The following is a 19,805-nucleotide window of genomic DNA, read 5'->3' as shown; positions in this document are numbered from 1 at the left end:
CAAAAAAAAAAAAAAAGGCTCTGCCATGGTGGGGCTAATGCTTGTAATCCCAGCTGGGAGGCGGAGATAGGTGGATCATTTGAGGTCAGGAGTTCGAGACAGGCCTGGCCAACATAGTGAAACCCCAACTCTACTAAAATACAAAATTAGCTGGGTGTGGTGGCACATGCCTGTAATCCCAGATACTTGGGAGGCCGAGGCAGGAGAATTGCTTGAATCCGGGAGGCGGAGGTTGCAGTGAGCGATATTCTGCCACTACACTCCAGCCTGGGCAACAGAGTGAGACCCCATCTAAAGAAGAAAAGAAAGGCTGGGTGCAGTGGCTCATGCCTGTAATCCTAGCACTTTGTGAGGCTGAGGCGGGTGGATCATGAGGTCAGGAGATTGAGACCATACTTAGGAGGCTGAGGCAGGAGAATTGCTTGAATCTGGGAGGCAGAGGTTGCAATGAGCCAAGATTTCACAACTGCACTCCAGCCTGGAGACAGAGCAAGACTCCATCTCAAAAAAAAAAAAAAAAAAGAAAGAAAGAAAAAGAAGAGGAAAGGAAAAGAAGGAAGAAATTCAGTCAGTATCCCTGCTCTAACTGTAGACCCAGAAAGACAACTGACTCTTAGATGTCTCCTTGCAGAAATCTCTCAGGCACTTCAAACCTAACACACTTGAAATCCAGCTCCTAATCAACTCCCCAGTCTGCCCAACACTGTGTGTTAGCTGTGTCCTTCCAGGTGATGAGGTCAAAAGTAGTCATGTGGATTTCTCTTCCTGTCACAGGCCATCACATCAACCCAGCAGCAAATCCTATCAGTTTTACCTTTATTATTATTATTATTATTTGAGATGGAGTTTTGCTCTTGTCACCCAGGCTGGAGTGCAATGGCGCAATCAGCCCACTGCAACCTTTGCCTCCCAGATTCCAGTGATTCTCCTGCCTCAGCCTCCCAAGTAGCTGGGATTACAGGTGCCTGCCAATATGCCCAGTTAATTTTTGTATTTTTAGTAGAGATGGGGTTTCATCATGTTGGCCAAAGTGCTGGGATTACAGGTGTGAGCCACCGCACCCTGCCAGCCTTACCATTAAATCGTATCTAGAATCCAACCATTTCTCCCTCCAGGGCTCCCAACCTGGCCAGAACCCTCACTGTCACCCACCCACCCACATGAACTACCAACCTGTTCTTCCAGCTCTGGCCCTGGCCTCCTAAGCCTGTTTCTCTCAAAGTGGCCACCAGAGGGCGCCTATGAACACCCGAGTCAGGTCACATCCCTCCTTTGCTTAGAATCTTCGAGGGCTTCCACTACACTTAGGATAAAAGTTAAAGTACAGGCTGAGCACTGTGGCTCACGCCTGTAATCGCAGCACTTTGGGAAGCCGAGGCGGGTGGATCACCTGAGGTAGGGAGTTCAAGACCAGCCTGACCAATATGGTGAAACCAGTCTTTTTATTTTTATTTATTTATTTATTTATTTAGAGACGTAGTTTCTCTCTTGTTACCCAGGCTGGAGTGCAATGGCGCTATCTCGGCTCACCGCAACCTCCACCTCTTGGGTTCAGGCAATTCTCCTGCCTCAGCCTCCTGAGTAGCTGGGATTACAGGCACGCGCCACCATGCCCAGCTAATTTCTTGTATTTTTAGTAGAGACGGGGTTTCACCATGTTGACCAGGATGGTCTCGATCTCTTGACCTTGTGATCCACCCGCCTCGGCTTCCCAAAGTGCTGGGATTACAGGCATGAGCCACCGCATCTGGCTTTTTTTTTTTTTAAAGACGGGGTTTCACCATGTTGGTTAGGCTGGTCTCAAACTCCCGACCTCAGGTGATCTGCCCGCCTCGGCCTCCAAAGTGCTTGGATTACAGGCGTGAGCCACCACGCCTGGTGAAACCCAGTCTTAAAAAAAAAAAAAGTTAAAGTACTCTCTGCAGCCCACAAATCCCTGAATAATCTCCCCACCCTCATCTGCTTTCTCATTCACTCCACTCCACTATGGCCCCTTACTCTTCCTCTAGTACACCAAGCAAGCTCTCACCTCATGGCTTTTGCACAAACTGTTCTGCCTGGATCTTCCCCAGATACCTACATGGCCTCTCCCTCAGGTCTCTCCTTCACTGATGTCACTTCTTTGATGAGGCCTCCTTTTCTGGCTTTTTTTTTTTGAGATGGAATCTCACTCTGTTGCCCATGCTGCAGTGCAGTGGGAAAATCACAGCTCTCTGCAGCCTCCACCTCCCAGGTTCAAACAATCCTCCCACCTGAGGCTCCTGAGTAGCTAGAACCACAGTTCACCACCATACCTAGCTAATTTTTTGTTTTTGTTTTTAGTAGAGTTGGGGTTTCTTCATGTTTGTCAGGCTGGTCTCAAACTCCCAACCTCAGGTGATCCACCCGCCTCAGCCTCCCAAATTCCTGGGATTACAGACGTGAGCCACCCCACCAGCCCTAATTTTTTTATTTTTGTACAGACGAGGTCTCAGTATGTTGCCCAGGCTGGTCTGGAACTCCTGTGCTCAAGAGATACTTCCACCTCAGATTCCCAAAGTGCTGGGATTACAGGTTTTAGCCATGGTGCCCAGCCTCTGGCCTTTTATTATAAATTGTCAGCTCCCAAGTCTACCACTTCTATCCCCATCACTTATTGCAGCTTTATTTTCCTCTGTGGTATTTCTTCTCATATCAAGCTTTTGTTTTATCTACTTTAATGTCTGCCTGTTTTTACTATAACCCTCAGCTTCATGAAGGCAGGCATTTTTGTCTAAAACAGGAGTGCAGTGGCTTGATCTCTACTCACTACAGCCTCCACCTCTCTGGTTCAAGCCATTCTCCCACCTTAGCCTTCCTTTTTTGAGACGAAGTCTTGCTCTGTTGCCCCGGCTGGAGTGCAGTGGAGCAATCTCAGCTCACTGCAACCTCTGCCTCCCAGGTTCAAGCAATTCTCCCGCCTCAGTCTCCCAAGTAGCTGGGATTACAAGCATTTGCCACCATGCTCGGCTAAATATTTTTGTATTTTTAGTAGACATGGGGTTTCACCACATTGGCCAGGCTGTTCTCAAACTCCTGACTTTGTGATCCACCTGCCTCAGCCTCCCAAAGTGCTGGGATTACAGGTGTGAGCCACCGCGCCTAGCCTGCCTTCTTTTTTTTCTTTTTAAAATGAAGTTTAGCTCTTTTTGCCCAGACTGGAGTGCAATGGTGTGGTCTCTAATCAATGCAACCTCTGCCTCCCGAGTTCAGGTGATTCTACTGCCTGACTCCCCAAGTAGCTGGGATTATAGATGCACACCACCACGCCCGGCTAAATTTGTATTTAGCCTGCCTCAAACTGCCAAAATGTTGGGATTACAGGTGTGAGCCACTGATCCCGGCACCCCCCACCTTTTTTTTTTTTTGGAATGCAGTGGCGTGATCTCGGCTCACTGCAACCTCTGCCTCCCAGGTTCAAGTGATTCTCCTGCCTCAGCCTCCAGAGTGCTAGGATTACAGGTGCCTGCCACCATGCCTGATTAACTTTTTATATTTTTAGTAGAGACAGGTTTTCAGCATGTTGCCCAGGCTGGTCTTGAACTCCTGGGCTCAAATGATCCACCCACCCTGGCCCCCCAAAGTGCTGGGATTACAAGAGTGAACCACGACACCTGGCCTGTCTAAAGCTTCTTCAAAAACCAGTACATGGCCAGCCACGGTGGCTCATGCTTGTAATCTCAGCAATTTGGGAAGCTGAGGTGGGCGGATCATTGAGGTCAGGAGTTCAAGACCACCTTGGCCAACATGGTGAAACCCTGTCTCTACTAAAAATACAAAAATTAGCCAGGTGTGGTGCCAGGTGTGGTGACATGTGCTTGTGGTCCCAGCTATTTGGGAGGTTGAGGCAGGAGAATCGCTTCAACCTGGGAGGCAGAGGTTGCAGTGAGCCGAGATTGTGCCACTGTACTCCAGCCTGGGTGACAGAGGGAGACTCTGTCTCAAAACAACAATAGCAACAACAATGAAAAAAGAAAAAAAAACAACAACGAAAAAAGAAAAACTACCAAGCCAGGTGTGGTGGCTCACACCTGTATTTCCAGCACTTTGGGAGACTGAGGCAGGCAGATCACAAGATAAGGAGTTCGAGACCAGCCTGGCCAACATGGTGAAACCCGTCTATACTAAAGATACAGAAATTAGCTGGGCATGGGCGCACGCCTGTAATCCCAGCTACTCAGGAGGCTGAGGCAGAATTATTTGAACATGGGAGGCAGAGGCTGCAGTGAGCTGAGACTGCGCCATTGCACTCCAGCCTGGGTGACAGAGCAACACTGTCTCAAAAAAAAAAAAAAAAATAACCACACATTCACAAACACACAAATGAGATCCTCACCTATCTCTAGATGGTGCTATTAGTCACTCATACTTTAGTAAGAATACAAGCCAAGCTTTTTTCTTTCTTTCTTTCTTTTTTTTGAGACGAAGTCTTGCTCTGTTGCCCAGGCTGGTGTACAATGGCATGACCTCAGCTCACTGTAACCTCCACTTCCCGGGTTCAAGCGATTCTCCAACCTCAGCCTCTTGAGTAGCTGGGATTATAGGCATGCACCACCATGTTCTGCTAATTTTTGTATTTTTAGTAAAGCAGGGGTTTCGCCATATTGGCCAGGCTAGTCTTTTTTTTTAATCTGTTTCACTCAATATATATATATTTTTAAGCTGTTTAACCAGGCTAGTCTTTTTCTTTTTTTTTTTTGGAGACGGAGTTTCACTCTTGTTACCCAGACTGGAGTGCAATGGCGCGATCTCGGCTCACTGCAACCTCCACCTCCTGGGTTCAGGCAATTCTCCTGCCTCAGCCTCCTGAGTAGCTGGGATTACAGGCACGCGCCACCATGCCCAGCTACTTTTTTGTATTTTTAGTAGAGACAGGGTTTCACCATGTTGACCAGGATGGTCTCGATCTCTTGACCTCATGATCCACCCGCCTCAGCCTCCCAAAGTGCTGGGATTACAGGCGTGAGTGAGCCACGGCACCCGGCCCTAAAATGACCCATCTGAGGAAGTCTTTTTTTTTTTTTTTTTCCCAGGTTAGTCTTTAACTTAAGCCTGACCTCAAGTGATCCACCTGCCTCAGCCTCCCATAGTGCTGGGATTACAGTTGTCAGCCACCATGCCCCAGACAAATCAAGCTTTTCTTAAAAGCAACGGGCTAAGCCCCTGGCCCACTTTCCCTTACCATGGTGCCCAGAGCACAGCCAAAGATTGAAAGTCTTTATTTTTCTCAAATATAAAATCAGACTCTCCCTAGGCAGCACATGAACTCCAGAGAGAGAATCAACGATAAGAATCACATTGCTAAAATGAACAGTCCTATATATACCTCCCGCCCTCCCTCCCCACCAATCTGGGAGAGCGAAGGGTGGAGGTCATGACCTCAAGGCTCTCAAGCCGCTGGCTGAAGCCCGATGCTGGGCGCCACGTGAATTGGAGGAAGCCAGGATGGATGGAGCCCCGGCTGGCTGGATCATGAGGTCTGTCAGTGCTTGTCGGTGGGGCGAAGGCTCAGAGATGCCAGGCGTCCCAGGGGTCCACGGCGAGCATTGGTTGCCAGCCGCTGCTGTGCTAGGAACGACTGGGCATGGGCAGGCGCCCGCTCTTCCCCGACTCGCTGCTGCAAGGCCATGCCCTTCAGGAGGAGGTGTGGTTGGGATCAGGTGAGCCCACAGGACCCCTAAAATACTCTACCCATGAGATCTCAGAGCCCAGACCTCACACTCACCATATTATACCAGGCACTGATGAGCAGCTTTTCTTCCTGCTCCCGCTGACTTCGGCTTTTCTCAAAGTCCATCTGTCAAGGAGGCAAGTTTCAGGGGCCTGGATATGCTGGAGGCAGCATAAAGGGACAAGGACACCCACCTCCAGGTGCCGGATGCGGACATCCCGTTCTCGGAGCTTTGTCCTCAGGCTGTGGAGGTCTGGGGGTGCCCCCGCAGCTGGCCGCTGCTTGGGTTCCAGGGTCTGCATAACCTACAGGTTGGGGAAGTCACAGCCAGGTGACTTTGGCCTTGAAACCCCCTGGGACACACTGGGGTGTGTATATTCATTCATTCATTTTTTTTTTTTTTTTGAGACGGAGTCTCACTCTGTCACCTAAGCTGGAGTGAAGTGGCGCAATCTCAGCTCACTGCAACCTTTGCCTACCAGGTTCAAGCTATTCTCCTCCCTCAGCCTCCCAAGTAGCTGGGATTATAGGCGTGTGTCACCACACTGGCTAGTTTTTCTATTTTTAGTAGAGACAGGGTTTTTATATGTTGGCCAGGCTGGTCTCGAACTCCTGGCCTCAAGTGATCACCCACCTTAGCCTCCCAAAGTGCTGGGATTACAGGCATGAACTACTGTGCCTGGCTGTGCAGTATTTTTTTTTTTTTTTTTTTGAGACTGAGTCTTGCCCTGTCACCCAGGCTAGAGTGCAATGACATAGTCTCGACTCACTGCAACCTCCGCCTCCCAGGTTCAAATGACTGTCCTGCCTCAGCCTCCCAAGTAGCTGGGATTACAGGTGCCCACCACCATGCCCAGCTAGTTTTTGTTTTTAGACAGAGTCTCACTCTGTCACCCCGCCTGGAGTGCAGTGTCACGATCTCAACTCACTGCGACCTCCACCTCCCAGGTTCAAGTAATTCTCTGCCTCAGCTTCCTGAGTAGCTGGGATTACAGGCACCTGCCACCATGCTCGGCTAATTTTTGTATCTTAGTAGAGATGGGGTTTTGCCATGGCCAGGATGGTCTTGATCTCTTGACCTCATGACCCACCCGCCTCAGCCTCCCAAAGTGCTGGGATTACAGGCGTGAGCCACCACGCCTGGCCTAATTTTCGTATTTTTGGTAGAGATTGGGTTTCACCATGTTGGCCAGGGTGGTCTCCAAGTCCTGACCTCATCCTTGGCCTCCCAAAGAGCTGGGATTACAGGCATGAGCCACGGCACCTGGCTGGCTGTGCAGTATTTTAATGTGACAATCAGTGGCAGTGGGATCTATCATATGGTGGGGTATGACAGGTGGGAGTTGGGGGCACAGATGTCCAAGCAGAAGGTTTGACTCAATGGGAGGCACAAAAGAGTGGGAGCCAGGGCAGGCGACTTGTGGGAACACCCAGTGTCCTCACCATGTGGGCCTTGTCCACATAGCGACGGTATCGCTCCTCCATGGCCCGCAAGTCCGCGTCCTTCTTCTGCAGGCTACGCTGCAGCTCCTCGATCCGCCGGGCTGCTGGTGGAAGAGGTGTCTCGTCGGCTCCACACTGTTGGACTCTGGGCTCTCCCCACCCTCTGGTTGCCAGGTCCCACTTACTGCTGCTGTCAGTGGGCGGCTCCAGCTCCTCAATGTACTCCCGCTTCCTCTGCAGCTCCAGATCTGCCTCATGAAGCTTCTGCCTGTGGACCGGAGATGGGCAACAGTGAGTTGACCTCCGAGCTGGCTTCTCTTTCATCCCAGTGGTAGCCACAGCCCTCCCCGTCAGCCAGAAATGCCCCTACATGGCCACAGAGATCTATCTGCCTGTCCCCCATGCCTGGGGGCTGTGTGCCCTGGTCCCACCATCTCCTCAGCCATCAGAGCCACAACCTTCCCTGCACCCTTAGCAGGTGTCCCTGGAACAGCCCTCTGCTACCCACTTCTTCCCATCCCATAGCTCCCAAGTTGGTCCAGCCACCATCATCCTTTGCTAGCCTCTTCTACCCTCAACCTCTCCATCCAGCAGTCAGAGATCTTTCTAGAACACAAATCTCTTCAAGAGCAGACAGGTAAAAGAAAAAAAAGAAGGCAGCCAGACACCATGGTTCACACCTGTAATCACAGCACTTTGGGAAACCGAGGCAGGCAGATCACGAGGTCAAGAGATCAAGACCATCCTGGCCAACATGGTGAAACCCTGTCTCTACTAAAAATACAAAAATTAGCTGAGTGTGGTGGTGTGTGCCTGTAGTCCCAGCTACTTGGGAGGCTGAGGCAGGAGAACTGCTTGAACTCCAGAGGGGGAGGTCGAAGTGAGCCGAGATGGAACCACTGCACTCCAGCCTGGTGACAGAGTGAGACTCTGTTAAAAAAAAAAAAAAGGAAAAGAAAAGAAAGAAGGCTGGGTGTGGTGGCTTATGCCTGTAATCCCAGCACTTTGGGAGGCCAAAGGGGGTGGATCACCTGAGGTCAGGAGTTCAAGACCAGCCTGGCTGATATGGTGAAACCCCATCTCTACTAAAAATATAAAAAATTAGCCAGGTGTGGTGGCACACGCCTAAGAAACTCCCCACTAATGTCGAATCCATGCCCCCACCAGGAATGCCCTCTTTCTGCAACTTACAGATGCTCCTCCAGCTTCCTTTTCAGCAAGATGGACTGGGGGAGAGAAGAGGCAAGGTGAATGGGGGGGTCCAGAGAGGCCCTAACTCCTCCTTCCCAGGGTGAGGGTAGGGGGTGCCACCCTGGGCCCATGATACTTACGATGGCCTGTATGGGGCATCGGGCAGCATGGGAGAGAGAGGAGGGTTACTTCGGGGCACGAGGGAGGGCCAGGCGGGGAGGCGGTAGGGGATACTCACGTCTTCAGTGTTGCCCCCCTGCTCCTGCAGGGATTTCTGCAGGTCCTCCACCTGGGCCCGCAGCTCGGATAGCTGCTGCTGGTTCAGCCTGCGAGGGTGGGGGGCCGCTTAGTGCCTGCACCCGCTTTCAGCCCCCTCTGTCCCCGCACTTCGCAGGGTCCCCAGGTTCTCACCGGTGCTGCGTCTCCAACCCGTGGCGTGCGCGGTTGGCCTCCTCCAGGTGGCGCTGCAGCTCCTCCTGCCGCTCCCGGTCGGCCGCCTCCTGCCGGCACAGCCGCTTGTTCTCCAGCTGAAGCCGCAGGAGCGTCTCCCTGCAGACCCGGGAGGAGAGAGCAGCGCCAGGGACAAGTCACTCCGCAGGCCCACGGGGGCTCCGGGCAGGTGGAGCTAGGGGCGGGACAGAGCCCTGGGGAAGAGCCCAGCCAGACCATGGGGTAGGAGCACAGAGGACCTATAAGGGGCTGAGGCTCCCCCGCCAGGGTCAAAGTGGGCGGAGCTCTAAGCTGGGGCAGGGGGTGGAGCTAGGCAAAGGCGGAGCTACAAGAGCAGATTCGCACAGCTGGCATGCGGCTGTGGGAAAGCGGGAAGCAGGAATGGGAAGAACTAGGATGGGAGAGTTTTTTGGGTTTGTTTTTGGGTTTTTTTTTTGGGGGGTGGGACGGAGTCTCCCTCTGTCACCCAGACTGGAGTGCAGTGGCGTGATCTCGACTCATTGCAACCTCCGCCTCTCAGGTTCAAGTGATTCTCCTGCCTCAGCCTCCTGACTAGCTGGGATTACAGGCATGCGCCACCATGCCCAGCTCATTTTCGTATTTTTAGTAGAGACGGGTTTCGCCATTTTGGCCAGGTTGGTTTCGACGTCAGGTGATCCACCTGCCTCAGCCTCCCAAAGTGCTGGGATTACAGGCGTGAGCCACCGCACCTGGCTGTTTTGGGGGTTTTAAAATCTTTTTTTTTTTTTTGAGATGGAGTTTCCCTCTTGTTACCCAGGCTGGAGTGCAATGGCGCAATCTCGGCTCACCGCAACCTCCGCCTCCTGGGTTCAGGCAATTCTCCTGCCTCAGCCTCCTGAGTAGCTGGGATTACAGGCACGCGCCACCATGCCCAGCTAATTTTTTGTATTTTTAGTGGAGACAGGGTTTCACCATGTTGACCAGGATGGTCTCGATCTCTTGACCTTGTGATCCACCCGCCTCGGCCTCCCAAAGTACTGGGATTACAGGCATGAGCCACCACGCCCGGCCTTTAAATCATTTTTATTTCGTAGAGAGGGCCACTATGTTGCCCAGGATGCTCTTGAAGTCCTGGGCTCAAGTTATCCTCCCTCTTTAGCCTTCCAAAGTGCTAGGATTTAGAAGCGTGATCCACCGTGCCTGGCCTGGGGTGGGAGAGTTAATCCAGGCAGGGCAGAGGGGATTGAAACTCACAGAGGCAGGCCGGGCACGGTGGCTCACGCCTGTAATTCCAGCATTTTGAAAGGCTGAGGCGGGCGGATCACGAGGTCAAGAGATCGAGTCCATCCTGGCCAACATGGTGAAACCCCTTCTCTACTAAAAATACAAAAATTAGCTGGGCGTGGTGGCGTGTGCCTGTAGTCCCAGCTACTCGGGAGGCTGAGGCAGGAGAATTGCTTGAACCCGGGAGGCAGAGGTTGCAGTGAGCCGAGATCGCGCCACTGCACTCCAGCCTGGCGACAGAGCAAGACTCTGTCTCAAAAAAAGAAGAAAAAAAAAAGAAAGAAAGAAACTCACTGAAAGGGCTGGACCCTGAGAGAAAGGATCAAAGTCGGCGGGGTTAGGGCTTAGGATTTTTGCACAGGAAGTGGAAACAGGTGTTGGACGTAATTTGTGTACTAAGGATAGACCCTGGAGAGGCAAAGTCGTCTGGTAGGGCAAGGGCCCTGGGTAGGTAAGAGCCAAATTAGGAGTAAGTGGGCATAGGAGCCCGACTAAGACCTGGAGCTGAGACCAAGCAACGTGGGCTAGTGGAAGGTGGGAGGGCAGGGGCGGGCTGAGGGCGGGCCTTAGCAGGCCTGGGTGGGGCCAGAGTTTTGAGTGACCCCAGGATACCTGAGCTCTGCAGGCAGGATCTCCGCGGCTAAGTTATCCACGGCTGGGGAGGTGGGATCCATTGAGGGGTCTGAAGAAGGCGAGAAAAGTCTTCAGGTCTCTTCGCATCCCCTGTCCCCGCCCCTAGGGTCTTCTTTCCAACAATCATCTTTTGGGGCTCAAGTTCAGACAAAAGCCTGGCTTGACACAAGCCCCATCCAGGGCTTGATAGAGAACAGTGATGGTTGGCCCGGGTTTTTCGCCTTTGCTCCTCCCTGAGCCCATGAGCCTCTCTCTTCAATTTGACCGTGTCACCTCTTTCTGGTCACCTCCAGCCCGGCCTAGCTCTGTCCCCAGCCTAGACATGCCCTGGGACACAACCTGTTCTGCCCAAACAGTACCCCAGGACAGGCAAGGCCTGGGGATGGGGCTTCATCTCACCCGCCTGGGTCAACCCCCGCGGCTGCAGCTGGGCGCAGCGCAGCTCTTCATTGGCCTCCCGTAAGGAGTCCCTCTCCGCCAACAGCCGCTGCAGGGACAGGGAACAAGACACCACACGGGCCAGGCTCAATCTCCTGGGAAATGGGCTACCCCAGGATTGGTAGGGTGGGGCTCGGGCAGTGGGACCTGTCTCACCTCCTTCTCCTTTGTCACCGACTCATACTTTTCCTCCAGGTTGCGGCATTCAAATAGCCACTTCTCAGCCTTCATAGCTTCTTCCTGCCGCTGGCCCTGCAGTTCCTGCACCTGAACACGGAATGGGGAAGAATGAGGACTGCAGAGATGGAAGGAGGGGCAGGGGCTGAGTACAGATGGTCTCCGATCCAGAATAGTTTGACTTATGATCTTTTGACGTTACTATGGCGCTTTCAACTGTGTATGTTTTTTGCTTGTTTTTTTGTACAGACAGGGTCTCACTCTGTTGCCCTGACTGATCTCGAACTCCTGGCCTCAAGTGATCCTCCCACTTCAGCCTCCCAAAGCACTGGGATTACAGGTGTGAGCCACTGCACCCAGCTGGCTGTGAATGTTAATGGTAAGAACCCATACAACCATTCCGTTTTTCAATTTCAATGAATTACAGTCTTCAATAAACTGCATATAATCGATTCTTTATTATAAAACAGGTTTTGTGGTAGATGATTTTGCCAAAGTAGGCTAAGATAAGTTTTCTGAGCATGTTTAAGGTAGGCTAGGCTAAGCTGTGATGTTCAGTAGGCAAGGTATATTCAATGGATTTTCTTTTTTTCTTATTTTTTAAAAAAGATGGGGTCTTGCTATGTTGACCAGGCTTATTCTCGAACTCCTAGCCTCAAGTTATCTCCCATCTCAGCCTCCCAAAGTGCTGGGATTATAGGCATGAGTCACCCCGCCCAGCCCTCTTTTTTTCTTTTGAGACAGAGTCTCATGCTCTCACCCAGGCTGGAGTGCAGTGGTGCAGTCATGGCTTACTGCAACTTCTGCCTCCCAGGTTCAAGCTATTCTCGTGCCTCAGCTTCCCGAGTAGATTACAGGCGCCCACCACTATGCCCGGCTAATTTTTGTGTTTTTAGTAGAGGCGGGGTTTCGCTATGTTTGTCAGGATGGTCTCAAACTCCTGGCCTCAAGTGATGTGGGGTTACAGAAGGAATAATGAAGTGCCCGCCTGGGCGAGCCACCACCTGGACTTTTATTTGAAGCAGGGTCTCAGCCTGTCACCCAGGCTGGAATGCAGTGATACATCCACAGGTCACTACAGCCTCGAAATCCTGGGCTCAAGTGATCCTCCTGCCTCAGCCTCCCAAAGCACTGGAATACCAGGCCTGGCCTTTCAATGCATTTTAGGATATTTTCAGTTTATGATGAGTTTTTGTTACATGGGTAACCCGAAGTAAATCGAATAGCATGGTGAAGGGGCGGGACCAGAAGTACTGGCCTCAAAGAATTCAGAGGAGAGGTACTTAAGGGAAGGCTTACAAACCCATACAGAGGAGCAGCCTGGGTGGAGGGATGAGGTCTGGAGGGCGTGGCCTATGTACAAGTGAGGGATGGGCTCAGGGAGCGCGGAGGGCGGGCCAACGGGAAGGGACTCGCTGCTAGGGGCGGGGCCCCAGCCCTAATCCCGCCCCCACCGCACCTGCCGCCGCTGAGCCTCCAGCTGGGCGCGTAGGGAGCCGGCCCGACGCAGCTCCTCCTCCAGCTGCCGCGTGCGCTCGGCGTGGCCGGCGTTGCGTTCCTCCAGCTGCCGCACCTGCCGCCGCAGCTCCCTCAGCTCGCCCAGGCGGCGCCGGCAACTGGTCAGCGTAGCCTCCAGCTGCCCAGCACGCTCCGAGGACTGCCTGGGAGATGGGGAAGGGAGGGGATCGGGCTGGGAGCTTAAAGGGTCAGCTGGGAGGGGCCCTTGGCGCAGAAGGGTGTTCAGTCCGAGGCGTTTGGGTTCAAGGTGAAGGGGTCATGAAAGTCGAGTGTCAGGGGTCAACCCAGGCCTGGTGCTGTTGGGAGTCGTTACAGCAATGGTTAGCCCAGGGGTATAATCAGGGATCCTCTGGGGTGGAATTGTGGGCATACACAGGGTTGTGGGATCGTAGGGGGAGTGATGAGGGGCCTAGAGAGGTCTGAGCATCTGCCAAGGACACCTTGGGGTCACTGGGGGAGCTGTGGGACAAGAGCACTGCCGGGTCCTTAGAAGTGCAATGGGGTTGTGCACTGAGACTTTTACATTACAGGGGTGCTATAGGGGCCCAGTGGAGCCCTTTGTGGTTACAGAAAGCACAGTAGAGTTGCAAAGTAATTGCATTGTAGAGTCCTAGAAGGTACCATGAAGCCCAAAATGGTGCAGTGGGGTCTGCAGAGCATTGTGGGGGAGCTTCTTGTGTTTTGGGGGACCACAGGGATGCTGTAGGGTCTTGGAAGCATAATGTGAGATAAGAGGGGACAGTGTGGGATTCAGAGGATATGGTGGAGTTCAGGACAGTGCAATGTGGCCTTGGGCATTCTGTAGGGCTCCGGGTGGCACTGTGGAGTCTAGGGGGCATACTGGGGGTTCTCTGGGCATAGGGAAATTACAGAGCTGCTATGGCATCAGAGGGGAACTCTGGCAACAGGTTTCTCCCCTGCCCCCCATGGTGGGGACCCAGGAACCCACCACTCACCGCAGCTCGTCCATCTCATCCTTCAGGGCCTGTGCCTCCTGGGCCAAGCTGGTCAGCGCCTGGTTCCGGTGCTGCAGCTCGGCAACCTCCCGCTCCAGTTCAGCACAGCGCAGTCGCTCATCCTCCCTGCCACTCTCCAGCCTGGGGGTGGTAGGGAAAGGGCACATGAGGGGGCTGCCCTCGCCCCTGTTCGCTGGCTTCCCTAGCCCAGTCCCCAGCTGACCCCACCTGAAGTTCTCCTCCTGCAACTGCTCCAGCTGTGACTGCAGCAGCAGCAGCTTCTTGGCAGTGAGACCTGGGGTACCCTCGCCCTCAGGCTGGACCAGCCGCTCCCGCAGCGCTGCATTCTCTTGCGCCAGGCTCTGCTTCTCCTCTGACAAGAGCATCAGCTGCAGGCAGAGCAGGAAGATGAGCTGGGGCATGCAGGGGCGCTATGCAAATGACCCACCCCCACCTTAGGCCCTACCTGCCGCTCCAGGTCCAGACAGCGTTGCTGTAGCTCATCCCCTTCCTCAGCCTCCTCACTTAGGAAATAGTACCTGCGGGACTAGGAAGATGAGGGGAAGAGGAACTCAGGGATCCAGGAGAAGGATGGGGTGGGGGGAGGCTGAGATCTCTAGGGGTTGACTGGAGGGGGCCAAGAAACCCTCAGGATCGAAAAGAGGTCTGATGCCGGCTGCGGTGGCTCATGCCTGTAATCCCAGCATTCTGGGAGGTTGACACAGGTGGAATACCTGAGATTAGGAGTTCCAGACCAGCCTGGCCGAGATGGGGAACCCCATCTCTACTAAAAATACAAAAATTAGTGGGGCGTGGTGGTGCACACCTGTAGTCCCGGCTACTCAGGAGGCTGAGGCAGGAGAATCACTTGAACCTGGGAGGTGGAGGTTGCAGTGAGCAGAGATCCCGCCACTGTACTCCATCCTGGGTAACAGAGTGAAGACTCCGTCTCAAAAAAAAAAAAAGAAAAGAAAGAAAGAAAGAAAAGAAAAAGAAAAACAGGGCTGGGAAGGAAGAGTGATTCCACAACCCTGGAGACCTAGCACAAGAAGTCGCCAGCACCCTGAAAGATGGGCGTGGCCTACAGGCCTAAGGACAAGCCCCTCCCCCTTAGGCAGCCCTGAGCATTTGTATGGGGTCTGCACCTTTAACAAGGTTAAGTCATAAGGTTAATCACAGCAAACCTATTCCCAGCTCTGGGCCTTTGTATGTGCTGTTCCCTGTGCCTGGAACATCTTTTCCCCAAATCTCTTACCTGGCTATCAAAGTTGCCATATGTCTCTGGTGACAGGGAGTCAGGAGTATCTTTGGTCATGAGCTGCGGAGTGGGAAGGGGCACTGTGATGAACTGGATATCTGAGGGCAGGCTTCATGGCATCTAATATCCAACCTGAGAACCTCTCCATCCTCCCGTCATCAAGGCCACTTCTGCCCAATAACCCCAGCCCTGTGGCTGCCCTCTTGCCTCCAGCACAGAGGGAAGCCAGATCCCTTGAGCCTCCTAGATTGTGACTTAGAGCTGGGAGAAGCTGGCAGACACATGAGACAGAGATGTCTGGCCAGCTGAGTCCCAGGCAGTCTAGACCTTACCAGGAAAGGGCTTGTGCCCAGTTGCCTCTGCCCTAGAGATGTCCCCTCCCCTGACATTTTCCAATTGCCACACTGAGCGCCTCCACCCACCTCCTGGATGGCTTCCATCACCACATGCTGAACCGATTCTTCCAGCGTCATGATTCTCTGGATATGCTCTGGAGATCAAGGTGGGGGAGGCTGAGACCCAGGGGTCGGGTGGGGTGGGGTGGGGAGGAAGGAGGATTTCCTCAGGCCAGCCCCTGGGGACTCCCTAAGCTCCCCATACCCTGCTTTTTCTCACAACTGATGGCACAGCCCAGCACAAGCTGAAGCAGTTTGCCAAGCTCTGCCAGGTCTGAGAACTCGCCAATGAGGCCCACATCCGGGAGGTGCTCTTCTGACACAGGATGTGCCAGGACCTGGGGAGAAGGGGTTGTCAGGGGCTCATGGAACCACCCTTTTCCCAACTCAACCCCCTAAATCCTTTTACAGTTACTCACATCCTGGGAGTACTCTACCAGACTCCGTAAGACCGTCTTCAGATTGCTGACCTAGGGAGGAGCAAGGAGCAAGGAGCTATGGACAAGTTTAGAGGCCCCCCACTCTGAATCTGTACATCCCATCCCTTTGTTCACCTCACTTCTCATTCCCTGCTCATCTCATCCTGTTCTGCATGCATGTGCCTTCCTCTAGTTGTGACCTGCCTGGCTTTCTGCCCTTTTGTCTGCCTGTCCATCTTTGTTTTGTTTCGAGGTGTTGCTTGTTTAATTTTTTGCTTTAGTTTTTTCAGACACGATCTTGCTCTGTCACCCAGGCTGGAGTGCAGTGCTGCAATTTATTTATTTATTTTTTTGAGACAGAGTCTCACTCTGTCATCCAGGCTGGAGTGCAATGGCAATGATCTCGGCTCACTGTAGCCTCTGCCTCCTGGGTTCAAGTGATTCTCCTGCCTTAGCCTCCTGAGTAACTGGGACTACAGGTGCATGCCACCATGCCCAGATAATTTTTGTATTTTTAGTAGAAACAGGGTTTCACCATGTTGGCCAGGATAGTCTCGATCTCCTGACCCCTGGTGATCTGCCTGCCTCGGACTCTCAAAGTGTGCCACCGTACCCAACTTTTTTTTTTTTTTTTTTTTTGAGATGGAGTTTCACTCTTGTTGCCCAGGCTGGAGTGCAATGGCGCCATCTTGGCTCACCGCAACCTCCACCTTCCAGGTTCAAGGGTTTCTCTTGCCTCAGCCTCCTGAGAAGCTGGGATTACAGGCATGTGCCACCATGCCTGGTTAATTTTTATATTTTTAGTAGAGACGGGGTTTCTCCATGTTGGTCAGGCTGGTCTTGAATTCCTGACCTCAGGTGATCCACCTGTCTCAGCCTCCCAAAGTGTTGGGATTACAGGCGTGACCCACCACGGCTGGCCAGTGGTGCCATCTTAGCTCACTGCAACCTCGATCTCTTGGGCTCAAGCAATCCTCCTGTCTCTGCCTCCGTAGTAGCTGGAACTACAGGCATATGCCACCACACCTGACTACTTTTTCTATTTGTAGAGAGGAGGTATTGCTAGGTAGCCCAGGCTGGTCTCAAACTCTTGAGCTCAAGCAATCCTCCCGCCTCAGCCTCCAAAAGCGCTGGAACTACAGGCACGAGCCACTGTGACAATCTTTGTTCATTTGTCCCCAGAACCAAGTCACATCTCACCACCTGCCCCACCATCCTTCAGCCCTAGCCATCTACCGTCACCTCTCACCTGGATTCATGCACTGGCTGCCTCTCCTCTTCCACCTTTGCTGCCTACATTTTATTCCTCTCCACACAGCCAGAGGGAGCTTTCTAAAGCCCAAGCCAGGTTGCATCTTTGCTCTGCTAAAACACAGCACTTAAAAATAGAATCCGGCCGGGCGCGGTGGCTCAAGCCTGTAATCCCAGCACTTTGGGAGGCCGAGGCGGGTGGATCACGAGGTCAAGAGATCAAGACCATCCTGGTCAACATGGTGAAACCTCGTCTCTACTAATACAAAAAAATTAGCTGGGCATGGTGGCGCGTGCCTGTAATCCCAGCTACTCAGGAGGCTGAGGCAGAAGAATTGCCTGAACCCAGGAGGCGGAGGTTGCGGTGAGCCGAGATCGCGCCATTGCAATCCAGCCTGGGTAACAAGAGCGAAACTCCGTCTCAAAAAAAAAAAAAAAAAAAGAAAAATAGAATCCACACCCCTACTGTGGCCTGCCAGGCCCCTGATGACCTCATGTTCTACAAATCTTGCCCTCTTCCTCTCTGTTCTGCCCTCTCTGCCATTCCTCCATCACACCAAGTTTATTCCCAACTCAGAGCCTTTGCATCTGCTATTCCCTGTGCCTGGAACACTGTTGCCCCAAATCTCACTTGGAGATTAACCCATCTGATGTAATCATCCACCCATGCTCTTATTGCTCTCAAGGCCCTGCTTTTTTATTGTCTTCATAGAACTATTGGCATCTAAAGTGTGGATTTTTTTTTCTTTTTTCTTTTTTTCTGAGACAGAGTCTTGCTCTGTTGCCCAGGCTGGAGTGCAATGGCTCGATCTGGGCTCAGAGCAACCTCCACCTCCTGGGTACAGGCGATTCTCATCTCTCAGCCTCCCAAGAAACTGGGATTACAGGTGCGCACCACCATACCTGGCTAATTTTTACATTTTTGGTAGAAACAGGGTTTCACCATGTTGGCCAGGCTGTCTCGAACTCCTGGCCCCAAGTGATCCACCCATCTCAGCCTCTCAAAGTGCTGGGATTATAGATGTGAGCCACTGCACCCAGCCTGGAAGTTAATTTTTATGGTTGTGTATGTGTCTCTTGTCACTAGAATGATGGCTGTGTGAAGCAGGTTTGTCTGTGTTATTCCTTGCTGAATGCCCAAGCCTGGCACAGGGTGAGTACTCAATAGATGAATGGATGAACAAATAGTTGATTGATCACTAGACATCTGTCCCTCTTCCTGCCATCACCCAGGACATGTGCCTAGCTGGCCCATCCCTGGTCATCTGTTCACCAGTCTGTCCTCTAATCATGAGTCCACCTGTCACCTTCAGCTTCCAGTTGGGACCTGGATCTTCTGAGATGCCCTGGAGCCATGCCTCGTTGAACCAGGATGGGTCTCTAGGGGCGAGAAGGTGGAATAAGCAGGCTGGGGGACACTTCTGGGATCCTCCCCCTCAGCTCCACTCACATCTGGTTCAGCGCATAGGCTATGGCAAGGCCGCTGCTCAGATCCTGTGGGCTGGCACAGGGAGATGGAACGTGGAACGTCTGTAACTGAAGGGTAAAGGAAAGGGCAACGGAGAGTTAGGGCCTGGAGTGCCGAACCACTCCGCTTTTGCAGACTTTTCCAGCCAGCAAACCCCACGTGGTGGAGCCGGTGCTGCTCCGCCACAGCAGCTCTGCGAGGGAGTGGCTTCTGCTCACCTGAGACCAGAGGGGGCGTGGCCTCACTTCACCTCTGCCCAACAAACCAAGCGCGTCCAGTCCAGGGCGGTATCACGAGTTACCTGGGCCCTACAAGCGCCACGTGACCAGACCGATTCACCTGTGCCCTCGCCCCACTAGAACCAGACACAGAGGGGCGGGGCCTCACCTGTCCTTTCCACGTAGACTTGCCACGTGAGGGGGGCGGGTGCTCGGGCCAGAGTCCAACGGTCCAGCAAACCGACGACCCCTGCACCTCCTAGCCCCAGCACCAAGGGGCTGATAGAACCAGGGCCAGGATCCCGGGCAAGAGGAGCGGGCGCTCACCTTCCCCCAGCCCCGCCCCACGACCTACCCAGGTGAGCAGAGACCCGCATAGCTCGGCCTTGTCCACGCTCATGGCTCCCGATCGGATTCGACCGCGGCTACAGACCCCCGGCGCAGCAGCCGCCTCCGGGTCCGCCACCAGCGAGCGCCCGCAGCCCCGACCTCCCGCTCGCCCTAGAGCGCCGCCCCGCCCCGCCCCCTAGCGCAGGCCCCACCCCGCCCCCAACGCAGGCTCCGCCTCGCTAACGTAATCTCCTCTCCACACCCGCTCTTGCCTCCAGCCCCGCCATCTTGGATCCGGGCAACCTTCGGGCGCCCGCCCTCCCGCTAGGGGTCAGCCTGGCCCAGCCTTGTGCATCTGACGGTGGTTCCACCTCCCTTCCTCCACCTGGCCCTTTTTGGGGTGGGGAGATCCTCAAGATCCTTTCGAGGCGGAGCTGCTCCACCCTGTTACACAAGCGCATTCAAGTCTTTTCCCTGCAACTGAAATAAATTCACGTGTCTAACCATTTTATGATCGGAGGCTTTATCTGTGTGTGGGGGGGTCGGTGGGCGAGCCCTGGCACTTTCTATGGATTCAGAGAGGGGATACTAAAGGGGTTTTCCCGCCGTACGCGGTGGCTCTCGACTGTCAGTACTTTGGGAGGCTTAGGAGGGAGAATTAGTTTGGCCAGAAGTTCGAGACCAGCCTGCACAACATGAAGAGACCTGCGTCTCTTCAAAAAATTT

The 19,805-nt window shown here is 53.4% G+C and overlaps 1 protein-coding gene across 3 annotated transcripts; it reads right to left on the bottom strand.

The window, feature by feature from the left end:
• Window positions 1-5,221: 5,221 nt before the first annotated feature.
• Window positions 5,222-19,252, bottom strand: HOOK2 (hook microtubule tethering protein 2). Of its 3 annotated transcripts, none has more exons than XM_012436177.3 (22): window positions 19,105-19,252; window positions 18,514-18,599; window positions 18,371-18,443; window positions 15,813-15,863; window positions 15,599-15,731; window positions 15,421-15,488; window positions 14,996-15,058; window positions 14,207-14,287; window positions 13,969-14,129; window positions 13,741-13,881; window positions 12,726-12,927; window positions 11,246-11,356; window positions 11,051-11,138; window positions 10,631-10,700; window positions 8,735-8,872; window positions 8,562-8,649; window positions 8,324-8,358; window positions 7,318-7,400; window positions 7,133-7,236; window positions 5,884-5,994; window positions 5,744-5,815; window positions 5,222-5,650 (listed from the first exon to the last, which is right to left on the bottom strand). In XM_012436177.3, exons 1-22 carry the CDS (start codon window positions 19,147-19,149, stop codon window positions 5,501-5,503), a joined length of 2,154 nt encoding a protein of 717 aa, XP_012291600.2. In that variant the 5' UTR covers window positions 19,150-19,252; the 3' UTR covers window positions 5,222-5,500. The 3 variants fall into 3 exon arrangements, with proteins under 3 accessions (XP_012291600.2, XP_064237857.1, XP_064237858.1); XM_064381787.1 differs by having other exon boundaries at window positions 7,133-7,233; window positions 19,105-19,220; XM_064381788.1 differs by lacking the exon at window positions 19,105-19,252 and adding an exon at window positions 18,750-19,085.
• Between the last annotated feature and the right edge of the window lie 553 nt (window positions 19,253-19,805).

Source organism: Aotus nancymaae, unplaced genomic scaffold (assembly GCF_030222135.1).
Source record: "Aotus nancymaae isolate 86718 unplaced genomic scaffold, 86718_ANA_hifiasm-v0.15.2.pri h1tg000028l, whole genome shotgun sequence".
Taxonomy (NCBI): Eukaryota; Metazoa; Chordata; class Mammalia; order Primates; family Aotidae; genus Aotus; species Aotus nancymaae.
This window is presented reverse-complemented; position numbering and strand designations above follow the sequence as displayed.